The 15,935-nt window shown below is 42.6% G+C and overlaps 1 protein-coding gene across 3 annotated transcripts in view; it reads left to right on the forward strand.

Moving 5' to 3' along the window:
- GABBR2 (gamma-aminobutyric acid type B receptor subunit 2) overlaps positions 1–15,935 on the forward strand; it is an 868,870-nt gene that overhangs the window by 360,175 nt on the left and 492,760 nt on the right. For all 3 annotated transcript variants that reach the window (XM_038393151.2, XM_038393150.2, XM_043508506.1), the window contains exon 4: positions 13,057–13,158. In XM_038393151.2, the coding sequence (XP_038249079.1) occupies positions 13,057–13,158 (102 nt within the window). The remainder of the gene's footprint in view (positions 1–13,056; positions 13,159–15,935) is intronic.

A 15,935-nucleotide genomic window follows, 5' to 3' on the forward strand; every position in this document is an offset into this window, starting at 1 on the left:
AAATCTAATGAGGTTCAATAAGGATAAGTGCAGGGTCCTGCACTTAGGATGGAAGAATCCAATGCACCGCTACAGACTAGGGACCGAATGGCTCGGCAGCAGTTCTGCGGAAAAGGACCTAGGGGTGACAGTGGACGAGAAGCTGGATATGAGTCAGCAGTGTGCCCTTGTTGCCAAGAAGGCCAATGGCATTTTGGGATGTATAAGTAGGGGCATAGCGAGCAGATCGAGGGACGTGATCGTTCCCCTCTATTCGACACTGGTGAGGCCTCATCTGGAGTACTGTGTCCAGTTTTGGGCCCCACACTACAAGAAGGATGTGGATAAATTGGAAAGAGTACAGCGAAGGGCAACAAAAATGATTAGGGGTCTAGAGCACATGACTTATGAGGAGAGGCTGAGGGAGCTGGGATTGTTTAGTCTGCAGAAGAGAAGAATGAGGGGGGATTTGATAGCTGCTTTCAACTACCTGAAAGGGGGTTTCAAAGAGGATGGCTCTAGACTGTTCTCAATGGTAGCAGATGACAGAACGAGGAGTAATGGTCTCAAGTTGCAATGGGGGAGGTTTAGATTGGATATTAGGAAAAACTTTTTCACTAAGAGGGTGGTGAAACACTGGAATGCGTTACCTAGGGAGGTGGTAGAATCTCCTTCCTTAGAGGTTTTTAAGTTCAGGCTTGACAAAGCCCTGGCTAGGATGATTTAACTGGGACTTGGTCCTGCTTTGAGCAGGGGGTTGGACTAGATGACCTTCTGGGGTCCCTTCCAACCCTGATATTCTATGATAGATCACTAGACTGGAGAAGGGCAGACCTGGCCCTTACCCCAGCTTGCTTTTTCCACAGCCCCTTGGTCACTCTGGCCCCTGTTTGCCCAACCCTACAGAGCAGAGATGCAGTGGCCCTATACTTATCCCTATCCAAAGGTCCTGTTTCTGTGCTCCCACTATTACCCCCCAACACAGCTTTAGCTCTCCACACCTCTCCCATCACTGAACATTCTGCCCCCACCATATCTTACCATTTCTCTCTGCACAGCTCCAGGATTTGTTTTTTGCTTCCCAAATATTACAGAACTTACACTCAACACCTCTGTGAAGTGGTGAAGCAGTATTATCCCCATTTTATAGAGGGGGAAATCAAGACCCAGAGATTAAGGCCACCTGCAAAAATTATGGTTTAAATTACTTGTGGGAAGTGACAAAGGATGATTGGCAGAGCCAGGAATAAAAACCAAGTTCTCCTGGGTCTGTCTATTATCTTAACCCCAGGACCATACTTTCCTTCTTTCAGCTCCTTTCCTCATTCATGACACAGAAACTTCATAATGTGCAAGTATTTGCTAGGCAAATTAATTTGGATGTCACCCACTGCTTTAGAGTTGAGCATGCAGGAAAAGCCCTAGACAGCATACTCTAATGCACCAATTTAGTCTGAAAGGCAGTTAATAAGACTTGGTTTTGCTATGTGTGTGGGACAAGATTTTATGCTTTATTTTGCCTCTTCCAGTATTCTCTTTGTGGAACTTTTTTCCAGTCAACCAATGTTCATGGTGATCTGGCTTTTTTATAGTAATAGTACTTAGAGAGGATGCAAAATTTGGTTTTAAACAAATGTATAGCTACCTTTTCATCACATGGAACCAAAATGCTCTTCCTGCATCCCATGTGTCAGCAGCAGGGTTTGACTATCAGGGCATCAGAGCCCCACCAAAGCTCTGTCCTTCCAGAACTAATGCACTTTGAAATCCATTTCTAGAAAGCAGCTGAATGTTGGGGTTCCAGGGTGTGTCTTAGAGTAGACTATACATGTGAAATCACTCAAGGTGTGAGCACGTCCTGCACACAGGGACTGAAAATTTTTCCCTCAGTGGTACCCATCAGGGCAGCTCGAGCGCCCACTGCTATCGCATGCTGTTTGTGCCAGTATAAAGCACCCAGCTGAGCCCAAACCCCTCATTTCCTTCTTACTGCCTGGGTTGGCTGCTGGAACTGCCCTCCTTGCATTCACAAGTTCTCAGTGGACTTTCTCTGTTTATTGTACATAGTTATTTAGTCAAATTTAGTAAGTTAGTTATACTTATTAGGGTTTTGTCCCAACCCCACTGCGTAGGGATGCCTCAGTTACCAGGCTTCAGGCTTCATGCCCTGCACCTCCTGCAACAAGGCTGTGCCCCTGAGGAACCCACACTCAAGCTGTTTGAAGTGCCTAAGGAAAGTTCATATTGGGGACTGTCACCAGATCTGCAATGACCTTAAGCCTGACATGAAGAAGGATCAAGAGGCCAGGCCAATGTTCCTGCTCATGCTGGCAGCACTGACACCTCCATCTGAGCCAGGCCATCAGACTCATACTGAGTGCCTCGACGTTGGTATGGAGTGCATGGTCCTCCAACCATACCAGAGTCCTTTCAGCGTTCAATACTGTGCCCTTCGGTACTGTCAAAAGGGAACATGCAATGCTTGCTACGGTGCGGACCTCTCCACCATGTCACCAATCTCCAGAACTGTTAGGAACAGCACCCCCATGATCACCGCAGAGAGACTTGTCCTCTTCGGAATCAGAGATTGGGTCTTATTCTTTCCATCCTAGAAGCTACTCTCGCTGTTCCTCCAGGCACTTCCACCTTTCCATGGGTCCAGGGACAGGAGTACCATTGAGTGGTTGGCCAAGAGGTCCTTGGGGACCTACACTAGTCCTGTGGCCCTTTTGGAATCTAGGGGGTTTCCTTCAGTTTCCAGGCACTCCTGTTCGATGGCCTCAGAAAGACGTGGTACCTTTCCACCAGGCAGCTCCCCAGTCTGGACTCCAGTACCAAATTCCAAGAGCTGGCACAGTGAGGTCCTGCTGATGCAGAAAGGGAGGAAGAGTAGCCACAGCCTGTGCTGGCCTTCTCTTCCTGATCCCCTGATGAGGCAGTCTCAGGATGGGGAATGTCGCCTCCTCCGGATGTCTACAAAGCATACCAAGAGTTGTTAAAAAGAGTGGCCTTAAATGTGGGTGTACAGATGGAGGTAGTGAAAGAGTCCTCCCATAGCCTGGTTGACATTTTAGCCACTGTGGGTCCTTCAAAAGTGACCCTGTCTCTCAATGAGGCCATTATGAACCCAGTTAAAATTCTGTGGCAGACCCTTGCATCCCTTCCTTCCACTTCAAAATGGGCTGAACGGAAATACTATGTTCTCACCCAAGATTATGAGTTCCTTTACACCCATTCTCCCTGATATCCCTTTTGGTAGGAAAATTTACTCTACCAGGGGGCTACAACTCAGAATTGCAAACCAGCAGGTGCTGCTGGGCAGGTATGATTTTAACATTTGGCACTCCATGCAAAAATTCAAAGGCTTGCTCCCACAAGAACCCAGGCAAGAGTTCTTCTCACTGGTGGATGAGGGAAAAAAAAATCAGTGGTGAGGGCCTCTTTACAAGCTGCTCTGGATGTGGTGGGCTTGGCTGTCAGGTCCAGGGTTTCAGCAATGGCAATGTACAGGACTTCACAGGGCTCCAACAGACTGTTCAGGACCTGCCTTTGAAGGAGCTTTGTTCTTTTTAGAGCAGACAGACACAAAGCTTCATGGACTAAGACTCGAGAGCAACCCTCAAGACCCTTGGGTTGTACACCTCAGCTCTCTCAAGGAAGTACTACAAGCCTTAACAGCCCCTTTAGTAATCTGCCCCAACTGCCCGTCTGGACAAGCAAAGGAAGAGAAATAGGGGTTACAGGTGCAGGCCACCACCCCCTTCTACCTTGACTTCAACACCTGCCCCACCTAAACATCCAGGGGGTTCTAAGCAGGCATTTTGATGGGACACTCAAGGACGCCATATCGGCTCCTGTGATCAGAGACTTTGTTTCTCTTTTATTTGTGAACTGCCTTTCCCACTTCCTCAGAGCTTTGACTGTGAGGTGCTGAGCACTGTTAAAGTGTGATACACTCGCCAGTTTATTTCTACCCCTCCTTTCCACCCTTCCTCTTCATTGCTCTTCAGGGACCCCTCTCATGAAGAACTTCTGATCCAGGATGTTCAATCTCTCCTTCGAATGAAAGCTGTGGAAGACGTTCTGTAGAATTTAAGAGGGAAGGGGCTCTACTCCCTGTTATTTTCTAATCTCAAAAGCCAAGGGAGGTCTCAGACCTATTTTAGACCTGTGTTAACTCAACAATTACCTTAAAAAGATAAAGTTCCACCTGGTCACCTTGGCATCCATTGTCCCTTCTCTGGATCCCGGAGACTGGTACTCCGCTCTCAATTTAAGTTATGTTTCATGTATCAATATACCATGTATCAGTACACCAAGGACACAGAAGATTCCTCATATTTGTAGTGAATGACTCACACTACCAATTCATGGTACTCCCAATCAGCCTATCTGCACCTCCGTGGGTGTTCACAAAATGTATGGCTGTAGTGACAGCTTTCCTGAGGTGGTTAGCCAAGCACACAGATTTGATATAGATTTCAAAAGGCAGGTTTTTCACATTATTGTAACACCTAGGAGCCTGAGTCATGCAGAGCCCCATTGTGCTAGGCACTGGACAAACAGAACAAAAAGACAGTTCTGTGCTTTGGGTTTTTATATTAGCTCTGCCAGTAGTGACCCTGCGCAACCTTTCAAGTATCTTATCTGCAAAATGGGAGAATGACAATTGCCTCCCCCTAAGATAAAAATATGGGGACTTAATGATGGTTGTGAGGTATACAGAGATACTAACAACAGTCAGTGGAAGAGGAGACTTGAACTCGTGTTCCTTCAGGTTACTACTCACTACACCTTCTGCTGCAAAAGATATTTACCCCACATCTGCCCCTCCCTCCTCTCCAGTGGGGAAGCTTCTCAGCAGTACTGGTAAATACAAGAACAAATACAGCTGAACATTTTATACTAATTAGGTTTCAGAGCTTGTTTTTGTTGCTGGGCTCTACATCTCAGCAGAAATATTCAGACAGTCATTATTTCTGCACAAGCATAAGAATATGAACATCTTAAAAACAGATCATTTGAAGGAGTGGGACTATCTCATGAACCTCTTGACCAAATAAACTCAAATGTGCACCCCGTCTCTGAACTAGCATACCAATTCTCAAGTTGATCTGACTACTTGTGGGATTTTGAGAAGATGCAAAATTCAGCTTAACTATGGTTCATCTATCACTGCCCCATAATTAAGTGGGTAGCTTTGTAGAGAACTGGCCTGCAAGCCAAAAGAAGAGCAGTTTCAGTAAGGAGACCCAGATTGCCTTAAAATAGAAAGAGGAGGACATCTTCACAGGAGCACCAAGAGAAAAACAATCTGCTTTAAAGCGAGGGAAACAGCAGGATGAAGTTAGATTCCTGTGCAGTGAGAAATGAGGGCTTGACTTCCTCACCTTCAGGAGCTGCAATAATTCCCAGACTAGGCATTTCAGGAGGAGACAGAGCAGCCAAAGCTCCAAGAAGGGCTGTGAGGGCAGGGAAAATCTGAGAATAAAGTAGGCAGGGCTAGAAAATAAAATGTAAGCAAAAGTGTAATCTGCAGAGAAACGGCTGCAGGCTAAAAACAGAGCAACTATACAAGGAGACCCAGACTCCATTGAAACAAAGAGGAAGGGGGCCATCACCACATAAGCAGGGAGAGAGAAAACAAAATAAGCTGCCTAAATGGTACAGAAACAAAAATTAAAGGAAAGAGTTTGCCCAGGTTTTAACTCTCTGTACAGGATGGTGGTGGCTAAGGAGGCTATTGCTGCTGAGTTTGGAGGGGAGGCTGCCTGTGGTGTTCTTCACTAGAGCTGGGAAAATAACTAATTTTCTGGTTCAGTAGCTGAACTAAAAATTTGAAAATCATTATTTTGGTGAAACCAAAGTGAAAATTTTGCAATTTTTTTTGGCAAAATGAAAAAGTGAAAAAATGCAGTTTCAGGTCAAATGAAATATTGTTTAACCTAGAACAAAATATTTTGTTTGACGGTTTTTTTACCTTACATTTTTTTTAAACAAAAATAAAATTGAAATACAATTTAAAACAAAGTCATTTTGAATAAAAAAAAAGTCAAAATGTTTCATTGAAAATGTTGAAATGTTCCAAGTTTCAGAAATTTGTTTTTTTTTCCTGAAACAATTCAGCAAATCCAACATGAAGTAGAAGTGTTTCAGTAGACCTGAATCTGCATTTTTCTGTGCAAAAAATGTTGTCCAGATTATTTTGCACAGCTCTGTCCTTCGCTTGTGCTCCAGATCTCTAGCCAAGTCAGATCACACAGGGAGTCCACCTACTGCAGGCTGGTGTTATGCTACCTGCAGCACAGGTGGTACAGTGGCCTGCAGTGGCCGAATGAAAAAACTCAGGCAAAAATCCTGAACTACTTCTGTTTTCTCATGAGTTCCCCCAAAATCAGCCTGAAATCACAACGTTTGCAATAATATCATGAAATTTGGCAACATATAAATGAGAGATGAAGCTTATGATATTCTGATCAGAAGAATGTTTTACACATTGAAAAAACTGTTTGACATTTCACTAAAAATAGTGAGCAGCCTTTGTAGAATGACAAAGCAGAATACAATTATTCAAATTTCAGTGCATTGAGTGTTAAACAAAAAGCTCAAAAAGAAATCCAATAGTAAAACTGAGCAACGGTGACAAAAACTTTGGGGACAGGAAACAAAGACTAGGGAATCTGTGGAAGATATTGTAAAACCACCCTGACATTAAGAGAATCTGAATGCCACAAATGCTGCAATCAGCATGGTCACAGACCTGCTAATCCCTCAGTGGCAGTGCTCAGAAGGATAAAAACAATTGGTAAGAAAGAGTGCTGGAGAAAAATATGTCCACAATAAAAATTATGGAATGCCTAATGGTGGCAACAAAGAGAACCACAACAAAAAACACAGTGAAGGGAGATAACCTTCCTTGGCAAAATCTCCACAACAGATCTGATTGTAGAGCTGCTACTATCTGATTGTGTCAGAGATGAGAATGAATTTCTATTTCCTCTGCCACCAGATCCGAGTGAGGCATATTTTATACAGATCATAATCAATAGTTCAGTTGCGGTTTGAGAATTTTAAGAAATCTGAAAGCCTCAAAGAGCATGGAACTTGTGGCAGATGAAAGCGGAGTTTGCTTATTGGCTAATGCAAATCAGTATCTGTCAGCAAAGATACTAGTCCCATTTTCACGAGGAAGTTTGTGTGGAAGGTTGGTTCTTTATGAGAGTATCCAGTTTAGGTCATTCTTAATCTTTAAGATGATGTCTGTGTCTGTATCTGACAGACAGACATCTTAAAGATTAAGAATGAGCAAAACTGGATACTCTCATAAAGAGCCAACCTTCCACAAACTTCCTCGTGGAATACAGACTAACACGGCTGCTATTCTGAAACTAGTCCCATTTTGGTTTTTAAGAAGTACTGTTGATTGGAGAACAAAGGCAACGCTAAAGTCAAGAAGGAGAAAAAGGTCTAGCCTAAAGAAAAAAGCACAGTAGATAAACCTAGAGCCAACAATATAATCCTCTCAGGTTTAGGGGACCACATAGTCTATGTTGCCTTCCAGTTTGTGTTTATAGTTAGGCTTCATAGGGCCTTTAACCATTAATAATTAAATATTTCTAAGTCAGAGGGAAGGGTTAATGTTGTAGGTTCTCACTACACAGGAAATAGGCTGACTGTGTGATTTTTATGTTAATATTAATAATTTGCCTCTGCCATGACCACCGATGGCTCTATACTCTTTGCTCCTGCCTGCCCCACAACATGACACTGTTAAATCCCATTTATAAAACCAGTTTGTGTGACTCATTAGCCTTGAGGCAGCCCTGTGCACTGGGATAAATTCTACCCTTCATATGTGCCCACGTATTACAGTGATGGGATAACAAAATATATATTTAATGTGAATAATAAATAATCTGAGTATTCTGTCTGGCTGTTTTGAAATGATTTCTACCTCTTAAGGTTTCTTTCTCAGATCTTTGCAGGGTGTCTTGCAGCAATTTTTATGCCAGGCTCCTATCTCAATGAACTTGCCTCTAAACATCACCTTAGATGTTGCCTTATATATAGATTGTGTAATCCATAAGATGTCATTAGTTGTCAAATATGTCTGCAGTATTGTAAGGTTACCTGTCACCTCAGTGCACCTTAATAGGGAGCTATGTAGCAGTCAAGCATAATGTACATCAGTGGTCACCAACCCGTTGATCGCAGTTGACTGGTGGATCCTGGAGCCTTTGCCAGTCGATCACAATCCCCGGCTGCTAAAAGTCCAGCGGCGCAGGGGGAGTAAGGCAGGCTCCTTCCCTGCTCCAACCCCATGCCACTCCCAGAAGCAGCCAGCATGCCCCCACAGCCCCTGGGGTGGGCAGGGGTCTCCTTGCTCTACTCTTGCCAGTAAGTACCACCCCCGCAGCTCTCATTGGCCGCAGTTCCCCATTCCCAGCCAATGGGAGCTGCAGGGGCAGTACTTGCAGGCAGAAGCAGTACTTGCAGGCCGGAGCAGCATGCGGAGCCACATGCCCTCTCCCCCCCACACCCCCGGGGCCACAGTGGCATGATGGCTGTTTCTGAGAGTGGAATGGGGCCAGGGAGCCTGCCTTGGCTCCCTGCACCAGTGCCTGAAATAAAAATGCACATTTTAACATTGCCCTGGTGTAACATTTGGTAAGCCAGCAAGGAGAAACTGAGCTGTGATGATTTTACCACTCAAAAGATTAACCCATTAAAGAAATTGTGTTAACTGAGAGAGGAAGGGCAATATGAGATAGAAATGAATGACCACAGGGCATACTGAATGCCACCAGTACATAACTTCAGAAAGCTGAGTAGTATTAGCAAGGGAAAATTTTATTCTTTGCAAGCACTATGGCTAGAAGAAAGTTAAAGAATCTTCTAATGAAAGTGGAAGGAATTTTATACCAGTTAAAGGATGATCAAGAGAGCTCTATGGTTGTCTGGGCATCACCATGGTGCATCCCAGAAAAACTGTAGCCCAAAGCAAATTTTCTTTAAGTATACAAAGAATCACTTAATTAATTAGTGATTAACAGGAAGAGTCAGAAGACCAGGCAACATCTATGTTGCTAGAGCTAAAAGATCATATTGTACATCTCACCAGTACATCAAAAAAAGAAGCCAATTGAAACAAGTAAAGAGACTAAATTATCTCTACAGAATTCAGAAAAAGTATGCTAAAAAACTAACGTTACTTCAATACCACTTCAAAAATAAGGAAGAAAATTAAAAGTCAAAGCCCAATGAAAAAACATGTCAACCAGACCCCATAAAAGAGAACTAGTTTTGAATAAAGACTTTAAAGTAACAGGTGAGATTGAAAGTCCTCACAAAAAGGACAGGTTAAACTTTAGCCGTTTGGCTCATCAAATTGAAAGTAGGATTAGAAAAGGATGCAGTGAGGCAGAGATCATGAAAGCAGTAATCAGTGGAAGAGGCCCAGGACTGATCCTCATGAGATACTTCATGGGGAAAACTGATAAGCCTGCCAAAAACCAAACAGGGAAATGGGACAGGGGACCAGGTATGACCAATGGAACTTCACAGGTTGCAAAGACAGCATTCCCCTCCAGGAACAAGTCATGCAGTTGTTGCATATGTGGATCGGGATTATATAGAACCTCCATATCATGCAGGAATGTCACAAAAATGCAGAGACAAAAATGAGAGCACAGTGTTTCATTCAATAGGACCAACTGTTTGGACCAACCAAACAGTATTTGCCATCTGCCACCCAAGCAGCATGCCAGAATAGCTATCTTTGTTGGAAAGAATAAAATAAAAACTCAAGCTTTATGGGACATATGACCGCAGGCGAGATGGTCTCAGGTCAATGATTGGTGGATCATCTGAGACATTTTAAAAAGCTTATTAAAGGCTTTGGTTATTGAAAATAGAAGTTTGTCTTGAATTTAAAGTTGCTAACAGGACTCAAATTCATTACAAAAGATGAACTGAAGTCTAGTTTCAGTTAACTGAAGAGATAACATCTTCTTTCTTCCTATACTGGTCAGTCCACATGAATTAAAAATTTAGATAATAGGCTACAGTGTTGCTGAGGAGACAGTCAAACACCACTGACACAATTAATCCAGTGAGGAACCAGTATCTAGTCCCCATAACAAAGTGGAGTGTACATTTCCTCATGTTGGAATGACAAAAGTGAAAGTTCTTTTCAACTTCATCAGAAATAACTAATCAGATGATTTGTGCATACTTGAAGTATAAAAATGGGATGCAGTTATCCCCAAAGGGAAAACCACTAATGTAATATGTTGGGCCTATGCAGGTCTTGATACTGAAAGTTTAACAGCAGTGCTTGAGCCAAGATGCTGCTCCTCAGGGCTTAAGAACTTGGATATCAAAGAGACATTAATCAAAATACCCAGAGGATTCTCTTGCTGTATAAATATCCCTGTCAGTCATCCATCAAAACATATTATTTTGAAGGGATGAACTGTGCTGGAAATCCTACAGAAGACCAAATCTGAAATTGTATTGGATATTCAGCAGATAAGACCTTTGTAGGTGGAAGCAGTGTTACAAGAAAGATATGGTAGTACCAAACTTCATGGACTAAGCCAACAAAGAAAGAACAGCCTCTAAGCAGAGGAGGATGATCGAGATTCGTTTGAACTAGCAGTTAATCTGTCATTTATTGGAGGCACAGAGGCAAGTTGCTTAACAAATGCTGAAAAAATCCAAAGTTTTCCAGAGGTGATGGAAACAAGGAACAGATCCCTGATCTAGAGATACATATCCAGTTATTCAGCTAGCAAACCATTCAGAAGACTTTTATCTGGGTGCCACATCCACTACGTAACAAGATAAAGGAATACCTGCAAAATCTCGTAAAAAAAATTAAATGAATCCTATTCCCCACCATTAGTATGTGTACAGAAAAGAGAAGGTAGTTTAAGACTTTGCATAGGTTACAAAGTTGAGCAGAAAAACATATGATGCACACAACCTTGCCCTAATCCAAAATATTCTAAAGGGGCTTGGAGGTAAATCCTGTTTCTCTCTTAGATCAAGGGACACATATCAATAATATTTCACAGCTTGTGATGGAGTTCACTCACAAAAGCAAGCAGCACCTCCTGCTGGCTGTCTCAGGGATTAGCTCTTTCAGCCTGCACACAGTCTCCCGATGGTGCCTCACCCATTGCCTTCTCCTCCTGCAGACTTACCTCAGTCCAGGAACCACAGTGTCCTCTTCATAACTCTGCCCTTGTCACCATCTGTGTTTTCCTCCCTCTGGGGAGGGAGTATCTCCCAGTTCTATAGTCCAACCACTTCCCCTGTGGTGAGTGGGGGGAACCTGGGCCTGCCCACTACTCCGAGTCACAACTCACAGACCCTGTCAATAGCAGCCTCCTACTGTCTCTTCTTAATGTCTCCACCAGAGCTGCTTCAATTCCCTGGGCTACTTCCCTGTGCCCTCAGCACATTCTTCATCCTCCTCTCAGGGCCTCCAGCCAGCACATCCCAGCAGTCAGCCAGGAGCTCCCTCTTACTCCCCTCATCCCTGCCAGCAACCACGCTGTCCAAGGTAACACCTTCAGCCTACTAGAAACACAGTCCTCTCTCCTTGAGCTTCCTGCAGCAACTGACCTTGCTCTGCCCTGTAGCTCCCTTTTATGTGAGACCAGTGGGCCCTGATTGGATGCTCTTTGCACTCTCTCTCTGACTGGCTGCTCCCTGCACTGCCTCTCCAGGTCTGATTTTAACCCCTTCCTTTCTGGTGTGGGGCAAACACCCCATCACATTGCTAAACAAAGTTATTACCTCACAGCCTTCATTAGACCTTAAAGTCTATATGAATTGGTACCATTCCGGTTGGCTTAACAAAACTATCTGCTGACTTCCAGAGGTGTAGGAAAGAGAACCTTACCAAGATTAGGGGTGAGGCGCGTATTTCATATCTGAAGAATATCCTTGTCTGCAGTGGCACATTTGAAAAACAGGAAAAATGTACAGAGCTAGATAGATAGGTAGTCATGGTGGAGGAACAGTCCTTTGGTCACTGTGACGGATATAGCAATTTCCTGTAATAGCCTGGACAAACCTCAATGAATTAAATTAAACCTTATTGAATTAAGTTTCAGCATTTTAGGAGTTCACTGTATTAAAATGCAAATTTTTATGGATTATTGTGGAGTTATATGAAACATCACTAGGGAGGAGACAAGGCTAATGTAAATGCTGGGAAGTTTTCTGAGCTTCAAAAGACTCTTTTAAACAATGTCCAGATAAGAATGAACTTTTAGTTGACTGGGTTTCCCAGGAAATACTTGAGAGGAGGGGATGGGAACTTCTCACCTTCTGAACCAACCTTTGTAGCTACATTCTGAGGAGAAACCCATTGTCTACTGATCACCTGTTATAAGTGGACAAGATCCAAGGCCCAAAGTAGATAATGGAGTGGCTCAAAAATTCATGGGGGTTCTTGTTCTGAATGAAAGCTCTTTTGAACTTGTGATCACAGAAAAACCTCTTGGTGGGGTTTGAAGGACTGATCTCCTGCCAGAGCCCTTCCTGGGGTTGAGGTGATCTCTGGTAAGTTTTTAGTGTAAGTATAGGTTCTTGTATTGTTTCTGATATGTTTTCTGTGCAATGCTTTCACCTTAAGAATAAATGTGCTTGCTTAGAAAGAGCTGTGTGGTACCTTCATTGTGGCAATGACATGGTATATAGTCTTTGAGGAGAAGATAAAGCTGTCCTGTGAAGAAAGTCTGTTTTGCTGGGGAATTCACACTGTAGGCTGGGATCTGTGCAGTATGGACAAGCCCCATTCAGGAGGGAAAGAGGCACAGGTGTCTGCCAATACAGGTGATGGCAGGGAATCTAGAGGCCTGAGAGTGGCCCTTGCTGGACTATAATGAGGGAAATACAGGTGCAGTTGCCCTGAACTGTGACAGTCTCATTCTAGAGGAAAAAAAGAAAATCCATATCATCCTTCATGTGTTTGAATCTTCTTATGGTGATTCAAGAGAGTCCATCTGCTTCCTCCTTTGGGGGTTCCTTTATTCCTTTTACCCTTTTCTCATTCTGTGATAGGTGAGGAACGATCTAACCGGTGTTCTGTATGGTGAAGACATCGAAATTTCAGATACTGAGAGTTTCTCCAATGATCCCTGCACCAATGTCAAAAAGCTCAAGGTATGTGCAATCGCTGTAATATATACTGAGTAATCAGGAAGAAGAATGAAAAGGTATCAGCAATGCATCTGTCATAACATTTGATTGGTTTATTTAAATGTTTTTCCTTCAAGAAAACTGATAAAGCAGGATTCATTTAAAAGTTATATTTGCCAAAAGACCTAAGAGTACTAACAAGTGGCATTTTGAGGCCCATTCATGCTCCCAGTCAGTGAAGTCGGTTACATACTTAATGTTCATGTTGTGCCTAATTTAAACACAGAAATAAGTAAATAGGCTTATTGAAGTTGCTGCCTATTAAACCATGCAAATATATCCTTTAATACTAAATATTTACACTGGGAACCTAAATCTAGGTGAGGTATACATACCTGTACCCAATAGTGGTTTATTTTAAAAGGACTCTGTCCAAATCATTCAGTGAATATAGTCTAAATGTTTCTATTGATTTCAGTTGGTTTTGGATTGAGTTCTTTGTTAGTAATTATCTTTTCTGTTTCCTAGAAAGCAAATTATTCAAGGATAAATTTGATATTGAAATTATTTATCATTCTGATTTCTTTTATTACAATGATTTCTTAGTTACAGGGTAACTGATTGTCAATAAATAATTAAAAGCCTGCAGAGTATTACCATGAATATGTAATAGAAACTGTTTTGCTTGTTTTTACTTCCCTTTACATTTTGTTACAAAATTAAAAGACAATCACATACATGCAGAGCCACAATACCATAGTCATAGAAAACACGAATACCCAAGAACAAGGACTGGAAGGAACTATTCCCTCCTCCCCGCCCCCACAATCTTATGTGCTACTGTTAAATAGCAAGGATTAAGCTGTAATTCATATGCTTCAGGAAATGGAAACCCAGGCCTAGGGTCCAGTCTTGCAAACACTTAAACACATCCTTTTTAACATACAAGTAGTCCCAACAAACTCAACAACACTATTCATGTACTTAAAGTTAAGTATGTATGCAAGTCTTTGCAGGAATGAGGCCTGCTGAAGCCAATAGAAAAGGGGCTAGGGAGGACCAAGAGGTAAGACTCAATCCTACTCCCATTTAAGTCTGTCGAAGAACCCCCATTGATTTCATCGGTGCAGGATCAAACCCTTAAACAGCAAATAGCCAAAGATCATATAATTAAAGGCTTTACTGTAAGCTAGGCATGAGGGGGCAGAGGTTTTTTGGGGTTTTTTTTGCAACCCTAACTTTGTCATTTCTTGACTTTTGAGTGCATAACTATACAATGTCAATGTTCTCTTGACATCTTGTTTTTATCCCATTAACAAACAATATTTAATGACACATATATATTTACTGATGAAAAAAGGTTTATCTGTATTTAAAATCTCATAGAATTAGACTATCAGAAGATTTCTGGTTCTGTGTGCTTCCAGGTGGATCCAAAAGGTCCTAACAACTATTTTACTAGTGCTTTAATGCTTGGATTAGTTAAACTGCATAAACTCCCTTGTGGATGCTGTTATTCGGAGTTTAAGTGGTCTTAATTAGGGTTAGTTTAATTCACTTTAATGTTTAATGTGGTTAAACGAATCCACTTCAAATTCTCACTTTTAGTTAATTTGGAATAATTTCCCTAGATGTCTCCATGTAGACAAACCCTGAGATCAGAATTAAGTTTATGATTTAAAAAAAAAAACTTATTTAAAACACTGCAGGTGTTGTGCACATTGCTGTTTATGAAATCCACCATGATTGTACATTTAAACACATAAAATAATGTGCTCTCTAGTGCATGAGAACAGGCCAAGTTTGAACACACAGCACATGCACATGCAGGGTCAGCATCCAAACCTTATCTTTTTTCAGGGGTTTTCCTTTATTCTTAGCAACAAAACATAAATCACGAAGTGCTAAGCTTCTTCCAGAATTTAGCTGTTCCTATGGATCTCCAAGACAGCTTTCTATGTCTTTGCCTTGAATTTCATCTCCCTCAGATAGAGTCCAGCCCCTTTTACATTCCTTTTTTGGAGCTAAGAGGCTGGCTAAGGACAGTTGTCAAAATAGGTCTGCATTTCTAGACAGGATTCTAGTACCTGACACTATGGGTCTGTCTACACAGCAAGCCTTCAAGCCTGGCTTCAGAGCCTGAGCTCCAGCCCCAGCCACAACATCTGTGCAGCTACTTTTAGTGCAGGAGTGCTTTATGCTGTTTAAAGTCCATGTGCTTTATGCTGTTAACCTGGGCACTAAGACTTGCTGTTATGGGCTACCTCACTTTGTGTAGAAGTATCCTGATTATGATGATCCAGCAGCAGGAGTTCCAAAAGGAAATGCTACAGCAGATAGTACTGGCCCTATGCCTGCAGGGAGGAATGGGGTGGTGTCATGATTCCACTTCAGGGGTCCCTCTGCCTGTACCAGTGAAGCTCACCAAGATGGGATTGGAAGATGATCCTAAAGCCTTTTAGTCACATTTGAGAGGGTAGACTGACGCTCCAGTCACTCCCAGAACAATGGGCTCTTATCCTAACCCCATACCTGATGGGTCAGGCATAGGCTGCCTACCATAATCTGGACACAGAGCAGGCAAGGGATTACAAGCAAGTGAAAAGTCCGCTTTCTTGACCTATTTGGATATTTTGGAAGAGAACCACCACCAATGATTTAGGGACAAGAGATACCCCTTTGGGGGATGACCCTGAATGTTACCACTTTGACGGGTTGGACCCCTTGGGAAACCACCTGATGTGCTGAGATACCACTAAGTCTACCTGTTTTGCCAGCATGGGCCCCCTTTAACCTATCTT

The sequence above is a fragment of the Dermochelys coriacea genome, chromosome 2 (genome assembly GCF_009764565.3).
Source record: "Dermochelys coriacea isolate rDerCor1 chromosome 2, rDerCor1.pri.v4, whole genome shotgun sequence".
Classification (NCBI taxonomy): domain Eukaryota; kingdom Metazoa; phylum Chordata; order Testudines; family Dermochelyidae; genus Dermochelys; species Dermochelys coriacea.